Raw genomic sequence first — 20108 nt, forward strand, 5'->3', positions numbered from 1 at the left:
TTTGCTCCATTTTGTGCTAAAAAAAAAAAAAAAAAAAAAAAAAAAAAAAAATTATATATATATATATATATATATATATATATATATATATATATATATATATATATATATATATATATATATATATATATATATAAAAAAAAGGTTTAAAGACCAATAAAATTCATGAATGACAAGTGCCATTTTGAAAAATTTGTCGCAAAAAAAGGCAACAAATGCCACAAAACAAAAATGAAAATGTTGCATCGTGGCCCAAATTTTTATTTTTGGGCCACTATTTTTTTCCCAGGCAAGAATAGAGTTTTTTTTTCTGTTTTGGGCTCACAGGTTGTTAGCAGCACGGACGCTTGGAGGTTCACTGCAGGAAGCTTAATGCTACTGTCAGTCATTACATGATATTAACGTGTTGTGACTAGGACTCCAATTTCTGGAAATGCTGAGTAAGAAATTTTCCATTTTATTGTTTATTATACAAAAAAAAAAAAAAGTCTCTGTGAACGTTCAAGTCTGAAGTGAACGGCAATTTTAAGTTGCGAAAGATTTGTCAGGTCGCACAACTTGTTTTTCGTCTCAAGCGCTCTGACAGATTCCCAAGATGGCCTCAGAAGGAGCAACAGAAATCTGCAAATGTGTTTCACAGAATCTAGTTTCAAGACGTTTGGCATTGACCCTCGAGGGAGAGGAAGGGGGTGTTCTGGAATTAATCATAGAGGGACAAGTCTGTAAATTTCCAGTCTTATAAATATTAGTAAGACATAAATTTAGCTTTCAGTTTGATTTTATAGCTATAGAGTTCTGCCATCATTCAACTAGTCCATGATGGTATTCAAGAAGCCCCCCCAAAAAATTACAGGATCAGACTCGCCATTTTTCGAGGTCTTGAACTAAGTTGCCAGAATATTAGGACACAGCTTGTAGTCACTGAATTCAGATTTTACATTAATTCCCATAACATCCAGGTCCCCATCCCCCCCCCCCGATGTATAACATGTAGGCCACAGGCCCCCTGGTGTATAACATCCGGCCCCCCGCCATGCCGCCTGCCTTTCCCAACATGACAAAAATGGCTGGTGGTGCAGAGCGGCTCATGACATTTCTTCTCTCCTAAATCCCCCCCCCCCCCCCCATCACCTGTGTGTGATATAATTGAGAAATGGAAGGAACCGCAGCAACTCAGCCACAAAGTGGAGACCCCGTAACGTTACAGAGCGGGGTCACCGAGTGCTGAGGAGCAGAGGGCAGAAAAGTCACCGACAATCTGCTGACTCCATAACTGCAGAGTCCAGACCTCCTCTGGTATTAAACACTGCACCCCTGCCGGGAGCTTAATGGCCGAACAGCTGCATGCAGCCTTACATCACCAAGCACAGTGATAAGTGCAGATGGAGTGGTGTAAGGTCACCACTGGACTCAGGAGCAGTGGAAACGTGTTCTGTGGAGTGATGGATCACAATTCTCTAATCTGGCATCTAGGGGACAAGTTTGGGTTTGACAAATGCCATGAGAACGTTACCTGCCTGACTGCAGTGTGCCAGCAGTAAACTTTGGTGGAGGATGTATAATGGGCTTGTTTTTTTCAGGGGTCGGCCTTGGACCTTTAGCCCCATACTGAGACATTTTGGACTATTGTAGCTTCCAGCTCTGTGTGAACTGTTTGGTGAAGGTCCTTTTCTGTTCCCCATGACCTTGCCTACGGCACAATGTAAGGTCCATAAAGGCACGGCCGGGGGAGTATGGAGGGCTTACCCCTCCCCCACCCACCTAGTCTGGCCCTGTCCTCCAACATCAGTGTTTGACCTCACAAAGCTCATTTGGATGAATGCGCAAAATATTCCACCGACAAAACATGACTGAAATTAGAAGAAAAGCGCCAGTGTAGTTCAAAGGGGTTCCCAGGATTAGAAAAACATGGCTGCCTTTTTTTTGAGAACATCTCTTCACCTGTCTGTCCCTGGGCTGTATCTGGCATTGCTCAGCTACATTAGAGTGCTGCTGAGCTGCAATACCACACATCACCTGTGAACAGATGGGGTGCTATTTTTTGGGGAAAAATAAACCATTTTTTTTTTCCAGTCTTGGACACTACTTTTTAAAAGGGAAACAGCCAGGTGATAATGATGCCCCACCTCATGGCAGGTCGGTCGCTGAATAAACAGATGTTACATGGTGTCTCCGACGTAAGGTTTTCTGGCAGCCGGAACCAGAAATGCTGGTATCACTACCCACCCTTCATTTCATTATGTGTGACATCACCAAATTTCTACAATGTGTGTTGTCACCCCCCGGCTATATTCATGGTTGCTAGGCAACAAGCCAAAAATTTTTCTTCTTTCTGAGAAGTGGCGTCGCTGATTATAAGCATTTTTGCCCTTTGTTCTTTTGAGTAATAAATGTATATGTAGTCTCTGGTCACGTGTCTGCATAAGAATTGGAATATCTGAACAAACGGAAGCAATTAATTGCTGGCAGATCATAGTTATGCTTGGTTGAACAAGCAGCTGGACACCCGTGTGATAAGCCCATCATCGGGTGTCACTTTTAGTCCAAAGTGGACAACCCCTTTAAATTTCTGGTGTGTGACTGGTGCACAGAAGAAAACCAAAGTTTGTTGCTCATAGCAACCAATCAAAGTGCAGCTTTCATTTTACTAGAGCCGTTTAAAAAATTAAAGCTGTGCTGTGATTGGTTGTTACGGACAACAAACACTCTGGTGAATGAGGCCTAACAACTACAATGACACTGGAGGCCCTAGATTGCTAAAATATACATTACATGAGCAAAAGTATGTGCCCCCTCCACATTCCACTTACAGGAGCTTTTATGACCTCCCATTCTAGACCCGTAGACATTAATATGGAGTCGGTCCCCACTTTGCCGCTACAATAGCTTCAATTTTTCTACAAAATTTTAAAGGTGTCGGTGTCAGCTTGAAAAAGACGATATAGGTCGAAACGTTATTAAATGGAGGAATAAAGAACTTGTATATGAAACTTCCTAAGGAGCGCTGTCTTCAATCGAGTCTCTCTGCAGCTGTCACACGTCCATCTAAAAAAGGAAGTCCAAAGACTGTCAGGAATCATATGATTGCTGCAGCCAATCACTGGCTGCAGCAGTCCATGCCTGTCTAGATGAAGTAGGAAGTAGAGAGACTGGCTAGGGTAATGTGGCCACTGCAGCCATTCACTCTCCAAAGCAGTGACCAACACTAAGGTATTCTCATCTCCAAGATCCCATTCCAATATGTAGTAGGTGAAATATCAGTAATATTTGCAAACACCTCCAATTAGAAATGTCGAATAGTTCTTCTGATTTGCTATGTCACTTATGTGCAGGGCATTGCAGTATACCCTAAGTGTTAGGTAGTTACTAGTGGTCGTAACCATGGATACCTAAGCTACTGCAATGCCCTGCACATGAGGAAAGACATAGCGAATTAGAAGAACTATACTATACTACATTTCTAATTGGAGGCATAGGATCTTGGAGATGGCAATACCCCTTTAACTGGATACAGCCAAAAGTACAAAAGACAGTGGGGGATTCAAGAAGCGTTGGAACTGGATCATTTGGGGGATAGGAAGGAAAGTATTATTTCTTATTTTACACCATTCTGTGATCTTTTGATTTGGGCAGACAACCCCTTGAAGAATAAAACATCCTTAAAAGGGAACTGTCATGTTGAAAATTGGTTTCTGATCTACAGGCAGGATTTTATGAAGCAGAAGGAGCTGATCAGATTGATAGACATTTATGCGGGAAATGTTTTAGTACAACTTGTAGTTTATTCATAGAAATCTCTGCTGCTTCTATGAATAGGAGTCCGGTGGGCGGTCCTATTCAGTGATGGACAGTCTTCCCTGTATGATTGACAGCTATGTCTGCATGCACAATCACTAGTAGCACCGCCCACTGGACTCCTACATACAAACACCAGGGATTCCAATCAATAAAATACAAGTTTGGGCTCATTCACACGTCAGTGATTTTTCTCGTAGGAAAAAAAAAACATTCTGGTCAAAAACACTGATGAAACATCAGAGTTTGTTAGGTTTTTACCATCAGTTTTTCTTGAATTAAAATAAAAACAGATGAAGGTTTCTCAAGCTTTGCATATCAAAGTCCATGAAGAACGGACTGCACACGGATGGTATCAGAGTTGTCCCAATTTTTCACGGAACCATAGACTTGCATTGTCGAGTTGGATCAAAATTAAACATGTCTCTTTTGCAAGGACCACGAACACGTGGACTACCCCATAGACTACTGTGCGTATGCGTTCTATCCGTACTCGTAACTGTTGTCTGAACGAGGACTTATACTGAATCCTTCCAACAAGCCTACATATTCCACGCAGCTTCTCCGCTATTCCGTGCTGTCTACAGATTCATATACAACATGACAAGTTCACTTTAAGTTTACACAACCAATGTATATAGACAAAAAGATCAGATCTTTTTCTTTTTTTTTATAGCTGGATGAATCATGATGAGGTAAAGAAAGAAGAAAGGGAGGAAAAGGGAGGACACGTCTTCAACAGAAAGTGAAGGTGTGCCGCAGGTTGGACAGTGGAAAACTATTACCTGGCTGCAATGTCACAACAGATGACTGAACCTACAGGTATACAGGGAGCGAGGCTTATCAGAGACGGATATGGTAGAAGGAGCCCTTCCTGCAACTTCAGAGACACACCTATACCTAACAATAGGGAAACCGGTCTCCATTCTGTTCCTACAGGTCACATTCACCTCTCATGAGAATTGCTTAACCCTAAAGCCGCTCATATAGAGGGGGGAGTTGGGAGGTGAAAGCTTACATGCCCAATCCTTCATTCCTGACATTATATCAGGGGAGTCGGGAGCCCACCCATGTGTATTACATGTCAGGCCAGTTCCACCTATAGACCTTGAAGTCCACATCTCCACTGTTGACAATGACTGATGGCGATTTAACGTGGCTCAACGTTCCTATGACAATTCTGAATGGCCAGGACACGAATCATTGTCATGAATCAGGGCTGTGGAGTCGGAGTCCATTTTGGCGGAGTCTGTATAAAATGGACCGACTCCTAAAATATATAATAAATTGGGTACAGTAGTTCAATGCTGTTTGTGGGGAATATTTTTTTCATAAGAATTTGGGAAAGTTATGAAATGTCCTATAAATGTCTGTCCTATTCCTGATCTAAGGGTCTAGACTTTTAGCGGAGATTAATCTGTGCTACAGTAAATTTATCACTTAAACATGAGCCGAGTATGAGGGAGTCGGTGTCATGGAAATTGAGGAGTCGGAGTTGAAGGTTTGGCTTACCGACTCCACAACCCTGGTCATGATCACAGTAAATATCCAGTAAAAAGGACTTGGTAAAACTTTTGGTAGTTGTCCATCACCATGGATGATGGGACTGATCATCTCTGTGACCCACCATTCAATGTCAGGTCAGCCATACTATTGACATGTCTATAGTCTCCTTTGGTTGGAGCACTAAATATGCCACTTAATTATACTGGCTTTAAGGCTTTTTTGGCCAATTTACAGTGTACATAAATCTGGGTAATAAAAAAAAATGTGCCCGTAGATACATCCAGAAGGATGACATGCCTGCTCTATGCAGCAGGGCCCACACTGCGAAAAAGCTTTGTAAAAAGAGTTAGCGGGACACTGTCACAACCCCAAAATCAACCCAATGTTAGAGGACAATGCTGCCAATGTATCCCAACCACGACAATAAGTGCCAAGAGTCAGTGGGGCGGTGCCTAGAGTCATTAGGGCAGGCATGGAGGCGGTACAGCTCTCCGTTATGGAGCCACATCACCTCTGTAAACCGTTGTACAGACTCTATTAGACTCCATGGAGTCCACAGAGCATGCTACAACTTTGGAAGATTAAAAGGGGTATTCCCATCTCTAAGATCCTATCCCAATATGTAGTAGGTGTAATAATAATAATAATGGCAAATAGCTAATTAGAAGAACTATACTACATTTCTAATTAGAGGTATGTCTCTTTCCTCATGCGCAGGCGATGGAGGACCTTAGGTATCCATGGTTACAACCACTGATATAGTGACAGTTAGTTGCTAGTGGTCGTAACCATGAATACCTAAGGTCCTGCAATGCCTGCACATGAGTGGAACACTCCACTGTACAGTAATAGCCATGCTTTATATAGCACACAAGACCTTTTTTCCCAAGTCTTAAACTAACAGGCTGCTACATAAAGAAAAGCCACATTAGTCAATGTTTCCCCATAATTAGAAGCAAAGTCAAAATAACTCATCGCCTCAAGGCGGCAAATACCATATGTATAATGCTTGCAGTATGGTCTGGGATCATAAGATGGAACCCACCCAATATACAGGGAAATCCCTGAATACTGTGCTGCTGTTACAGACATCTTCTAGTGTCAGGCTATGAAGAGCTTTAACCACAGATCAGGTTTTATGGCCTATAAAGCTGCAAGAGGTAGAGGTCCAATTGCAGGGTTCTCTGCTGAAAGTAGTGCTCTCCATGGAAGTCCAGCCTTTTTCTGGAGTCCCAAGAGGCAAATCTCTTTACTTTGATTACACAAATATATCTTGTCTTGCCATATACAGTGGGTACGGAAAGTATTCAGACCCCTTTACATTTTTCACTCTGTTTCATTGCAGCCATTTGGTAAATTCTAAAAAGTTCATTTTTTTTTCTCATTAAAGTACACTCTGCACCCCATCTTGACTAAAAAAAAAACAAAGTAGAAATTTTTGCAAATTTATTAAAAAAGAAAAACTGAAATATCACATTGTCATAAGTATTCAGACCCTTTGCTCAGTATTGAGTAGAAGCCCCCTTTTGAGTTAGTACAGCCATGAGTCTTCTTGGGAATGATGTAACAAGTTTTTCACACCGGGATTTGGGGATCCTCTGCCATTCTTCCTTGCAGATCCTCTCCAGTTCAGTCAGGTTGGATGGTGAACGTTGGTGGACAGCCATTTTCAGGTCTCTCCAGACATGCTCAGTTTTGTTTAGGTCAGGGTTCAGGCTGGGCCAGTCAAGAATGGTCAGAGAGTTGTTCTGAAGCCACTCCTTTGTTATTTTGGCGGTGTGCTTAGGGTCATTGTCTTGTTGGAAGGTGAACCTTCGGCCAAGTCTGAGGTCCAGAGCACTCTGGAAGAGGTTTTCATCCAGGATATCTCTGTACTTGGCTGCATTCATGTTTCCTTCTATTGCAATCAGTCCTCCTGTCCCTGCATCTGAAAAACACCCCCATAGCATGATGCTGCCACCACTATGTTTCACTGTTGGGATTGTATTGGGCAGGTGATTAGCATTGCCTGGTTTTCTCCACACATACCGCTTAGAATTATCAGCAAAAAGTTCTATCTTCATCTCATCAGACCAGAGAATCTTATTTCTCATAGTCTGGGAGTCCTTCGTGTGTTTTTGAGCAAACTCTATGCGGGCTTTCATATGTCTCGCACTGAGGAGAGGCTTCCTTCAGGCCTCTCTGCCACAAAGGCCCGACTGGTGGAGGGCTGCAGTGATAGTTGACTTTGTGGAACTTTCTCCCATCTCCCTACTGCATCTCTGGAGCTCAGCCACAGTAATCTTGGGGTTCTTCTTTACCTCTCTCACCAAGGCTCTTCTCCCACGATTGCTCAGTTTGGCTGGACGGCCAGGTCTAGGAAGACTTCTGGTGGTCCCAAACTTCTTCCATTTAAGGATTATGGCGGCCACTGTGCTCTTAGGAACCTTGAGTACTGCAGAAATTCTTTTGCAACCTTGGCCAGATCTGTGCCTTGCCACAATTCTGTCTCTGAGCTCCTTGGGCAGTTCCTTTGAGCTCATGATTCTCATTTGGTCTGATATGCACTGTGAGGTTTTATATAGACAGGTGTGTGCCTTTCCAAATCAAGTTCTATCAGTTTAATTAAACACAGCTGGATTCCAATAAAGAAGTAGAACCATCTCATGGAGACTCACAAGGAAATGGACAGCATGTGACTTAAATTTGACTGTCTGAGCAAAGGGTCTGAATACTTATGACCATGTGATATTTCAGTTTTTCTTTTTTAATACATTTGCAAAAATTTCTACATTTCTGTTTTTTTTTCAGTCAAGATGGGGGTGCAGAGTGTACTTTAATGAGAAAAAAATGAACTTTTTAGAATTTACCAAATGGCTGCAGTGAAAAATTTAAAGGGGTCTGAATACTTTCCGTACCCACTGTAGCTGCGTGACTAAGACACTTTGCAACCTAGACATCTAGGAAATATGGGTGGCAAAGTTGGCCATGATGGCTACCACCTAACTTTCCAAGATACGTCTAGGAAACATCTAAGCAGAACTTTTAACTACTCTACTGTTTGGAAGATTTAAAGTCAATTTTGACTTTTTTAAATAGCAGCTGTTCTCAGGTGCTGCAGCTCAGCTCCCATTGAAGCTTATAGGAGGTGATCTGCAGTACCCAAGAACGGCCACTACACAATGCACGGCTCAGACAGTTTACCCTTGTCTGCCGCCAGTGCCGGAAATGGTTAATCAGTGGGGGTGCTGGGTGTTTGACTCCTAGCCATTTGACATTGATCTAAGTCAGTGTTCCTCAACAGCCACCAACAGGTCATGTTTCCAGGATTTCCTTAGTATGGACCAGGTAATAATTCCATCACATGGACGGGCAAGAATTCGATCCCCTGCGCAATACTAAGGAAATCCTGAAAACATGATCTGTGGATGGCTCTTGAGGTTCGGAGTTGGGGAACACTGATCTAAGCACCCTCTAAAGGGGTATCCCCCCCTACTTTTGCTATGATATTCCATTATTTTATGTTAGGCAGGGATCTGACCTCTAGGAACCCCTCCGATCTGGGGGAACGAAGGGACTGTAGTGCTGCCGTGCTTGCCCTTCTATTCTTTTGGGCTCCATGGGTCAAGGAATCTTAGCTGTGGGTCCTTCATTCTCACGATCAGTGGGACCCCCATCAATCATAAAGTGATGACATATCCTAGGAGCTGGAAATTCTGCTGCAAATACTGGGACAACCCTATGGAGTATCAACTCCATTCTCAGGATTTTATACTAATATCAAATTCTGATATTTTACAGCTTTGACACATGGACGCTCTATGAAAGCTGGAGAAATAGTTGGCATATCATTCATTATTCATTAGGAATAACATAATTGCACATAAACAAGCTGGACAAGTAGCGCCGTCGGGGCCGTGGAGAAACCATGATCTACACAAACACCGACCTTATTGACAGCAGTAATCCATGAATCATGAGGGAAGACTCATTAACATCATTCAGCCCTGAAAAGGCTGAGAGAAGACTCATTAACATCATTAAAGGGAAACTCCAATAAAATGGTCTGCTGTAATTATTTACGAGGGAATCCTCCCTCCATCCTAACGCTCTGCACGTCACAGATTCGAGGTTTCCACAGGTGATTCTCAATTATACGTCATTAAATTGCATTTATTGCATGCCCTAAGGGTATATTCACGTGATGTGGTCATGCAAAGTTTTTTTTTTGCAGGAATTTTTGCAAAAATTGCAACAGAAAAGGAAGTGATCTTTTGCGATTTGCATTTTATTTTTGCAATAATAAAAGTATCAAATGGGACATATTACAATTTAATATGAAACAACAGTAGGGTCCATAGACTTCTATATGTGTCTCGTTATAGCTTCACAAGAGCCGTCATGGCCATGTATAACATTGGGGCCTTAGGTTAGGTAAAGATACTGTAAAAATAGCCCAAAATATACACAAGTATGTCTCGAATCTTTGCACTATGAACCAGGTAGATCAGGATGAATGGCAAGACGGGTCACACCTAGATAGTTTGTCCAACCACGTCCCCACCACACCATTGACAGCTGCGTACGCTGTGCCTAGGAAGAAAACCGCTAATCAGCGGTGTGGGCAGGGTTATACAGAGCTCAGCACTCCTACATCTACAGCAGAGAAAGGCGATTTTATCAAAACTGCAGAAACAAGTCGAGTAAGTGACACATCACAGAAATCAGGGTCTCTGCCCCAACGTCATGCTGCTCTCAGATGGGGTTGCAAAAACCTGGTGACATGATATGCTGGAAGTTTAGGGGGTCTTATATTGTATTTTATTTGGCCTTCAATCTCATTAATAAATTGGGCCATGCTTCACTGTATGTCAGGTTACAAAGAAGGGTCTCCATAATATGGCAATAAAAAGAGTCACGCATCTAGAATTCCAACATGCCTGATCAGCGGTGTCCGGCAGCAGCCACGCTTGGCCGAGCAGAGTGGGACATGCACATGGGGATGGGGGTGTTAGGATTAGCTGTCAGGTGCATGTGGGAATTTAGTCTACCATCCTCTGTCGCAGGGCAGCACCCCTGGATTAGATGATTCAGCAAGTCCTGGCTATCTTATAATTCCAAGGCGACTTTGCCCAGGAACAACCAGTGTAAATAAATGCCGATAAGAGACACCGCAGATCGCACGCTGCGGTCTGACCGCCATCCTTCCACTGCATAAATATTATGGTTCACTGCAAAGAGCTGAGGACAAAAACACAACTGGGGGGTAAAATAATATCAGAAGGGGGTTCTCCAAACGGGACAGTCTCTGTAAAAGGGGTTGTATCAAGTTTGGAAGTTATCCCCTACTCTATGGATAGCAGATAACTTCCCAATCTGCTGAGGGTCCGACAGCTGGAACCCTCACCTATCATGAGAACTGGGGCTCTCAAATGGGGCGCCGAGAGGAGGGAGCCGAAGGGCCGGGCCGAGAGGAGGGAGCCGAAGCGCCGTCCCAACGCTGCCATCTCCAGAACTCCCATAGAGAATGAGTGGAGCAGCAGAGCGCATGGTCAATCAACGCTCCATTCAAGAGCTCCCTTTCTCGGAATTGGTGGGGGTCCCAGGCAGCGGTCAGTCTCCGACCAATTGGGAAGTTATTCCCCATTCTATGTATCAGATATAACTTCTAAACTTGATATAACTCCTTTAAGTTCATAGTGGCCGATCATCCCTACATCCCGAGCTTTAGCCGACACCGGGATCCAGTTTGACCATATTTCCAACACCCATTGAGCACACAGTCGATCTATTCTGAGAATTGTGCGCCATGACTATAATCTTTGCATACTTTCCCGGCTTTATAGGTTAAAGGGTTTTAAAAAAACAAAACAAAAAAAACATTAAGCTGATAGATCTGTGCCAAATCCCTAGAATATTTCAGTTTCAAGGGCATGTAATCCTGAGAATTAGAAAGTTTCCCAACTTCAGACACTTATGCCGTGTATAAAGATGGGAGTTCCACTTCTGATAGTTTCACCTAGAAGAAGAATGGGGATCCCTGTCCAGCAGGCCACTGTTCAGTGGGCATGCGATGTTGTGGTTCCATCATAAACGACAGAGCTAACTGATTGGGGGTCCGTTGGGTTCCTCCTAACTATCCATTGTTGTGATGAAAAATTGTTGCATGTACAGTTGAGCCCAAGAGAACACACAGGATCCAATGCAGACATGAACAGAGTCCAACAAAGTTTTAGCCGTGTGCAGAACTAGGTCTGAATCAATTTTCAGGAAAATACAATTTATTTTTTTTTTACACATTTTTCTCATTCTAGGACAGCAAGCAGAGGTCTTAAAAACAGGAATTAAAAGCAAAAATTGCCAAACTGAATGTAGTGGAAATTATTGCAAAATGTAAAGTTTTTACAGCTTTCACATTCAGGTTGTTGGTGACAAAAGGTGACATCAGTCGTAATCGCAGGACTCTTTATATCGCTTTCTTTATTGCCCTGCGGCAATAAGTCAAGGCTGGCATCCGGGAACAGGCATTGGGGATGAATGGCACTGCCAAGGGAAGAAAGTGCAATGTACAAATATTCCAAAGGCAACATCTGGTCTCTGTTTACTTCTTTTGCAGCGATGACATCACATAACCCCTGCAGCCAATCACTGCTCTGAGCACTGATGCCGAGTGATTGGCTGCAGCGGTCATATGGATGAATGTGATGTCTTAGCTACATAGTAGTAAACAACGACCACCTGTCTGGAGCTTTGTTGTTGCTGGAGCTGCAGGGATTGACTGGGGAGATATTTTATTATTATTATTATTTTTCCACCCTTCCCGCTTTTGGCTACAGTTGTTTAAGATCCTGGAGAATCCATTTAAGCCTCAGTTATAATAAGTGACTCATCCGTGTGTAATGTGATGGTGTAAACAATCGCTCGTCCTGGAGCGTCTGATCACTGGCTACAAGGTAAATTAGTAAGCGAGGCGCCTTCAATTAGCTCCATGGTAAATAGAAACATTGTATCGCGCAATAAAGACTGATAAAGTATCACAATTATATTTTATCTACTGTTGTAACACATAGGGGCAGTGCAACAGACAGGCGCCTGACTGACCAGCCGATCTCCAAGTCTGGATTCTAGAACCCTTGGAGATCAACTGATCAATATGAATCCAGGTCCTAGAGAATATGGGTAACAGCAGATCGCCACGGGTCCAAACCCCAGGAGACGGGCGGATCGCCACGGGTCCAAACCCCAGGAGACGGGCGGATCGCCACGGGTCCAAACCCCAGGAGACGGGCGGATCGCCACGGGTCCAAACCCCAGGAGACGGGCGGATCGCCACGGGTCCAAACCCCAGGAGACGGGCGGATCGCCACGGGTCCAAACCCCAGGAGACGGGCGGATCGCCACGGGTCCAAACCCCAGGAGACGGGCGGATCGCCACGGGTCCAAACCCCAGGAGACGGGCGGATCGCCACGGGTCCAAACCCCAGGAGACGGGCGGATCGCCACGGGTCCAAACCCCAGGAGACGGGCGGATCATTTTTGGTCCGGCTCCCCGAACCGCTGCAATCTTCTAGCATTGCCAATAAAAGTAATTGTCCTTTCTCCGAATTCTACATTATTGCACCCGCATCCTCCACCAAACTGCAACACTCAATAGAACCACATACTGATACTCACAGTTCTGTCCGCATGGCACCTATAATATCATTCTCCATCCATGGACGGCACATACCTGGGGTCTGGACCTAAACCCCTCCATGTGCTGGGACACTAGAACTCCCATCATCCCGACACAAATTGCAGATATATGCAAAATAACTACATAATCTAGGCATTTACTGCATTGTGAGGAACTACAAGACCCAGCACACCATGACTACATACAGCAATGTTCTCCTATATATGTTGCTAGTTTCTAAAGTAAATCTCTAGTGGAACTAAAAGCATCAGCACAGCCCTGGCCAATAGAAAGTCACCACTCACACATTGTGCCAGAATATAGGACTACACGTATCAGCAACAACGGAGGAACTCGGACCATAGGCTGAAATATCATGTAGGACTACAACTCTCAGCATTAGAGGAACTGCCACAATTCTGTACGAGATAGAGATAGGACAAGTGTGAAATATTACAAATCCCAGGAACTACAAGAACCAGCATGCCCTGCATAGACAACGAGGAATGAGAATGTACTACAAGTCCCAGCAAATGCCTGCAATTATTAGCATGAAATAAGATCACAGGTGGAACTACAAGCACCAACATTTCTATACTACAGACTGCCAGAATATGGCAACATGAGGCAACTACAAGCAGCAGCATCCCCCACCTAGAGTAATAAGTCATACGACAGCACGCTCAGACCCAACCTGAAGCCACAAATCCCAGTCCAAAGTGGAACTACTGGCACCATCATGCCCAGACTACAAAACCAACAGGGGGACTACTAGCGCCAGCGTGCCCAGACTACAAAACCAAGAGGGGAACTACAAGCGCCAGCGTGCCCAGACTACAAAACCAAGAGGGGAACTACAAGCGCCAGCGTGCCCAGACTACAAAACCAAGAGGGGAACTACAAGCGCCAGCGTGCCCAGACTACAAAACCAAGAGGGGAACTACAAGCGCCAGCGTGCCCAGACTACAAAACCAAGAGGGGAACTACAAGCGCCAGCGTGCCCAGACTACAAAACCAAGAGGGGAACTACAAGCGCCAGCGTGCCCAGACTACAAAACCAAGAGGGGAACTACAAGCGCCAGCGTGCCCAGACTACAAAACCAAGAGGGGAACTACAAGCGCCAGCGTGCCCAGACTACAAAACCAAGAGGGGAACTACAAGCGCCAGCGTGCCCAGACTACAAAACCAAGAGGGGAACTACAAGCGCCAGCGTGCCCAGACTACAAAACCAAGAGGGGAACTACAAGCGCCAGCGTGCCCAGACTACAAAACCAAGAGGGGAACTACGAACACCAGCATTCCCAGACTACAAAACCAACAGGGGAACTACAAGCACCAGCATGCCCAGACTATGAAACCAACAGGGGAACTACAAGCACCAGCATGCCCCGGCTACAAAACCAAACAGGGGAACTACAAGCACCAGCATGCCCCGTATACAAAAACCAACAGGGGAACTACAAGCACCAGCCCCTCAATCCCATCAGCAATGAAACTACAAGTCCCAGCTACACCATACTGCTTGTGTTCTAAAATGTTTTGCTAGAACTCCAACTCCCAGAAAGTCAAGGCTATAGACTGCAGCACTCTCTATAATGCTCCTAAGTGTACATGAACTACAACTCCCAGCATGTCCTGACCAAGCCGCATAGCGCTTTGTCTGAGTGTGGGCACTACAACTCCCAGCAGGTCCCGAGCAGACACGTAGCTGACTGTGGAGGAGGAGAGTCGTCCGCCTCACCTTGTAGGTGTTCTCGGTGATCCTGGCCACGGCCTCCGGGTCCCGGGACATGGCTGCGGCTGTGCGGGGGTCTCGGTGCCCGCTCCGGGCCGCCGCTCTCCTCTCACCTCCCGGACAACTGTCACCAGCAGCGGCAGAACTTGTGTCACCGGCGGCTGCGGAGGAACAGGAGGGTGGGGCGGTGAGGTCAGCAGCGGGAGCCGGGGAGGGACGCACCTGCGTGCAGGGAGGAGGAGCGGGAGGAGGAGAAGCAGCTGCACTGTGATCGGTATCGCACGACTTCCTTGCAATCAGTATCGTGCGACTTTCATGCGATGACAGTTGTACAACTTTCTTTTAGTTCTGAGCCCTGTGTGCATGGCTGGCTCCAGGTGTATGCGAGTCCATCTTTGCTTTCCACTTTCCTTTTCTCCTTCTAATATATATATATATTTTTTTCTCTCTGTATCAGGAGTTGTTTTTTATGTTCTTACCATTTTAACCAACAGAGAGAAGTCAGCTCCCCACTTTCATTGCTGTGCCCCTGTGTGTAAAAGATGGAGTCCTCGAACCCCTGGTGCGGGTCAAGACAAATGCAGGGAATAGGATTGCTCCAGCGATGGAGAAAGGTGAATATAAGGCTGCGTGCCCACTATGCGTTTTTCAAGCGTTCTTGATGCGGATTTTCCGCAGCGTAAACGCTTGGTAATCCGTGCCCCGTGATCCCCAATGAAAATCTGCATGTTCTGTGCCCATGCTGTGGAATTTTCCGCAGCGGATTAATCCGCAGCATGTCCATTATTTGTGCGTTTCTACATGCGGATTTGAGGTCCCAATGCATTTGAAAAACGCAAGTCAAATCCGCATGTAAATACGCGTCAAAAACGCGTGTAAAATCCGCAAGCGTTTTTATATGCAGAAACGCTGCAGAAATTTTCTGCTTCATTTCTGCATCGTGGGCACATACCCTAATACTTCACTTTTATTGTAGTAATGTAATAAACATATCACAGAGGTTTGGAGAGAGCGACGCATTTCGGGGTTCAATCCAAAAATGATGGATTACAGACCCTAAGGTGAGGTTCTGCCACTGGCTATATATCTTCTATTTTACTTTTTTGTTAAACTATTGCACTATTACAAATCACAGACATTTATGTTACTCGCACGCCGCTAGGTTCAGATAGGGCGAGACGGGTTTCATGAATTCGTTGGAATCCTGGGGGAACCGTTACTCAGGGCGACCATAGGGTGCAGCTTCTCTCAGGCTCACGATAGATTAAATTGCTGACCAGACACATCTGACAAGAGACTTTTTCAACAGTTTAACAGTGGGATTTAATCTGAAGCACGGCCAGTGCAATTCAGGGATATTACAGCAACAATCTTCATTACAGTACAGTCTGAGTTTCTTGAGCAACCGGCTCCTTTCTTCACAAGGCACAGTATAACAGTCTCTTCAGTAGCATAATTCAGCATAGATTAGATCTCTTAGCAACACACTTCTATGCATACACAACCACAGGCTTTACCTTCACAAGGACACAATAGTGCACAGCATTCTTTATCCTGCATGGAGATGGTGGGGGGTGGGGTTGATGATGAGGGAGATGATCCCTGTGACACAATTCCTTCCAGTCCTTATCTTCCTGCCCGATAATACTCTGCACTGTTAGTTCAGGGAGTTTATCTGACCTGTGTTTAGTTTCTCTCCTGATCTGAATTCTGTTCAGTTGCCTTCTGTCAGATCCAGATGACACACCACCTTTCTCTTCGCTTCAGCCAGACTACAATAACAAGTTCCCCACAATCCCCCTGGGTCTCTGCTAAAACACTCCCTGTCTCCTGTGACTGTGTTAACCCCTCTAGTTTCTGGATGCTCCTGGAGCACAACACTTCCTGTCTTCTGTGCTTGTGTTAGTTCTAATAGTTGCTGGATGCTTTGGAAGCAACAGCACTACTTCTGCATGTCACACTCTGCAACAGCACTACTTCTGCATGTCACATATATATTTTTGATCTATCCTTCAATCTGGACCGAGATCAGAATGCAGTGCACGGACTGGCCGGAACGTGATGGCTGTATAGAAATACATGAGGCTGTCACACTCCAGTAGGTAGAGCCGCCGGCCAGTCCGAGCACTACGGTCCAATTTCTATGGCCATCGAGCTGCGCCCTTAGGATAGATCATCAGTATCAGATTGGTGAGTGACTCAATGTGTAGCAGCCATTCTCAGGGAATGCAGCTCGGTTCCTATTGAAGTGATCGGGAACAGAGCTGCAGTACCTGTGAGTGGCCACTACTCAGCGTACGGCGCTGTGGTGTTCCATATTCCACTATTCTATACACTGTGCACATCTGGCCACAGCGAATCGGTGAGGGAGATGTGTGTCAGCTGGGGCGTAACTACTATAGGTGCAGGGGTCGCAATCGCGCCCGGGCTCTGGAGCCTAAGGGGCCCAAAAACACCCTTTGGCCCATATGAAAAGATCAAGTCTTGCAATAATTGGGTGCCCCGTTGGAGCTTTTGCATTGGGGCTTCAAGTTAGACTACTGTGTGTCAGATACCTCGCCGATCTGATATCGATGACCTTTCCTAAGCAGTATATACAGGTATAGTGATCATGGCATTTTACATTATCGCAAGATTGCATCAAAATGCATTTTGGGCTTTTTTTGGAGAAAAAAGAGAAATCTTCCCCTACATCATGACCCTATACTTATTGTTTGCAGCCTAAAGTGCCTTATGGTGGGAGCCAATAGTTTTGTACCATGGAGGTGTAGGCACTCGAGTGCTGCCCGCTATATTGCATTAATTAGGGTATTGATATCTATGGATACCGTATTATGGCTCCTTCCATACAGCTATGAGTGTAAGACACTAGTTGCACAATTAGGTAGTGTGAATGGTGCTTGTAATAGCACGGCCATAGTCACCATGTAGCCGGGTCTTATGCATTTTCCACATCTGCACTTTGACTTGTTTGCCTTACCTTTCCTCTAGATAATCAGCCCTTGTTCTAGAATTATACTGCTGCCGGGAACATGATTCACATTTTCTGCCAGTTTGTGTTTCCTTATAGAAACAAGACTTTTAAGATCTGACAGATCGGGCCCCTGAGGGACTTGTCCTCAGAAGAACCAAGCAGTGTCCAAAAAGGTCACCGGCAGGTACAGTATAACTGAGAGCCCTACTGCCAGTCCTGTCCTCCAACCTTGGCCCTAGGCCAGTCCTAACATCTACCGAGACCTCCTAACTTCATTGTATAGGGGGTCTCTAGTCGGAGTAATAAGGAATATCCTGATTTTTCATCCCCGTGTAGGAGGCGGGCCATGCGCCAGGCACTAGATCCTCACACTGCTCCTCACTGGTGCAGCGCTGCGGAGTAGTGACTACTCCAGATTAGATTGGGTCATAATACAGGCTGTAATTAGGGAAAGCACAGGATGAGTAAAGTGACTCTTTCATGAAGTTACTTCTTATAAAAACCATATTAAGCTGCAAACTATAAAATGAACAAAAAGTGATCAGCCAGAGTGTTAAAGGGAGTCAGTCACCCCCAAAACTGAAATTTAACTATTTAGACATTCATGTAGGGGACTTAGTCACTATAATAATCATACTGGTCTGTATATTTGAGTAAATTTGTTGTATAAAAAAACGTTATATTAAATATGTAAGTGAGGGGTCTTCGGTGCACCCTTGGTGTGGCCAAGCGCTCGGTGCACAGTTCTACCCCATCGATTACCATCCTGCTCCCCTCCCCTTGTGATCATTGATCGCGTTTGATTAGGAGATGCTGCTTGATCTAAATCTCCAGCCTCTGCAGTGTCGGTGTGTGCAGGGCACATGTTCTCATACCTCTCCTGTGTGTAGCGGCCACTCGCTGCACACAGGATCATTAGGCAGCGTGCAGCCGCTGCACACAGGAGGGGGAGATGAGAATGCTCACACACTGACACTGTTCACACTCGCCCCCTGCATGTCAGTGTGTGCTCTCTTATCTCCCTCTCCTATGTGTAGTGGCCGCTCGCTGCACACAGGATCATAGAGTAGCGTGCAGCCGCTACACACAGGAGAGGGATGATAAAGCTCTTTTACACACTGACACTGCATGTGCAGACACTCGGCCACCCCGGTGTCAGTGCGTACAGGGCTGGAGATTTATACCAGGCAGCGCTCTAAATCAATGACCATGAGTGGAGGGATGGAGGATGACATTTGAAGGGGCGGAAAGTTGCACCGCACCCTTGGCCATGTCAAGGGTGCACCGAAGCCCCCTCATTTACACATGTTATAAAACTATTTTTCTATACAACAAATTTGCTAAAATCTACTGTACCAGGATGATTTCTATAGAGGCTCCCCTTTTTTTACGTTCAATTTCAGTTTTGGGGGTGACAGAGGTACTCCCATGCCTTTCACGCTTGTAGAGAGCAGACACCTCTCCATTCCCCGCAGTGCGAGATAGGACCTCAATTTTGAACTAGATACAGAATGAGGACTGTGCCTTTAGGAATCTTTATTTCCACCATGTTGGAGGTGGCATAGTGGCTGCTGTGTGACTGGCACAAGATTAAGCCTAAACCCTGATGAGAACTAAAGCAAGACTATCTGTTAGTGTTGGTGGAAGACGGGCGTACCTGTTCACACTGGCACAGAGGTGTGACCATGATGGTACAGTACGGCTATATAGCCCAACAATGAGACTGTTCAAGTGTGTGCGCCTCCGTAAGATTTAACCAGCAAGCGTGATCTTCCCGTCCCATAATGGAATCTGATGCTGGACTACGAATCGAAAGAGGAGGCAGCAGGTTATGACTGTTTGGGGCCATGGCATGGTGGCGCCGCTGGCACAAACTCTACGCACCCTGACACTGTAAACAGAGGTGGCTTTGCCTCTGCGGCATAGGAGGAATGCAGTATATCTGAAGCTGTCCGAATCTGTCCAACTTCTGAGCAGCGCTTACAAGCTCTGTTGGGAAGAGCTGGCGAGCACTACGTTCTTGTCCACTGCTGATAGACTGCCGGGATGGTCGGTGACCTTGGCAATGATTACTAAACAATTACAATTAAAAAAAACCTTGAATCTCAAGAAAGGAGACAATTTTTAATACAAGGCAAATTGCAAAGTTGTTTGTTTTTTTTACAAGCATTTTACAATTCCTCCAATTTAAGAATTTGAGAATATCCCTTTAAGAGGTGGTCTGGAAAGGTTTCACAGTAACCATGTTTATTTAATAGGCAACATTATTAAGGAAATAGAGCACGGTAATTACAAGTAGACGTTTTCCAAAAGCAATTTGTGTTTCTGATTATATTACATGAATTATTTTATCATCGGACGATTATAATAGTTATCATGACCCGAAACTCACGTCTGATATTATGTCCCAATTATTCTAGATGCGGAGAGGACGGAGCAGACG

At 45.0% G+C, this 20108-nt stretch overlaps 1 protein-coding gene across 2 annotated transcripts in view; it reads right to left on the minus strand.

Moving 5' to 3' along the window:
• Nucleotides 1-14916, minus strand: part of BAIAP2L1 (BAR/IMD domain containing adaptor protein 2 like 1) — a 91154-nt gene extending 76238 nt beyond the window's left edge. Inside the window, exon 1 of one of the 2 annotated variants that reach the window (XM_073648010.1) lies at nt 14698-14916. In XM_073648010.1, the coding sequence (XP_073504111.1) occupies nt 14698-14748 (51 nt within the window). In that variant the 5' untranslated portion in view covers nt 14749-14916. The remainder of the gene's footprint in view (nt 1-14697) is intronic. The other variant, XM_073648011.1, reaches the window with a different exon arrangement.
• Between the last annotated feature and the right edge of the window lie 5192 nt (nt 14917-20108).

The sequence above is a fragment of the Phyllobates terribilis genome, unplaced genomic scaffold (genome assembly GCF_046119375.1).
Source record: "Phyllobates terribilis strain yellow unplaced genomic scaffold, ASM4611937v1 Scaffold_9__5_contigs__length_417890890, whole genome shotgun sequence".
NCBI lineage: Eukaryota > Metazoa > Chordata > Amphibia > Anura > Dendrobatidae > Phyllobates > Phyllobates terribilis.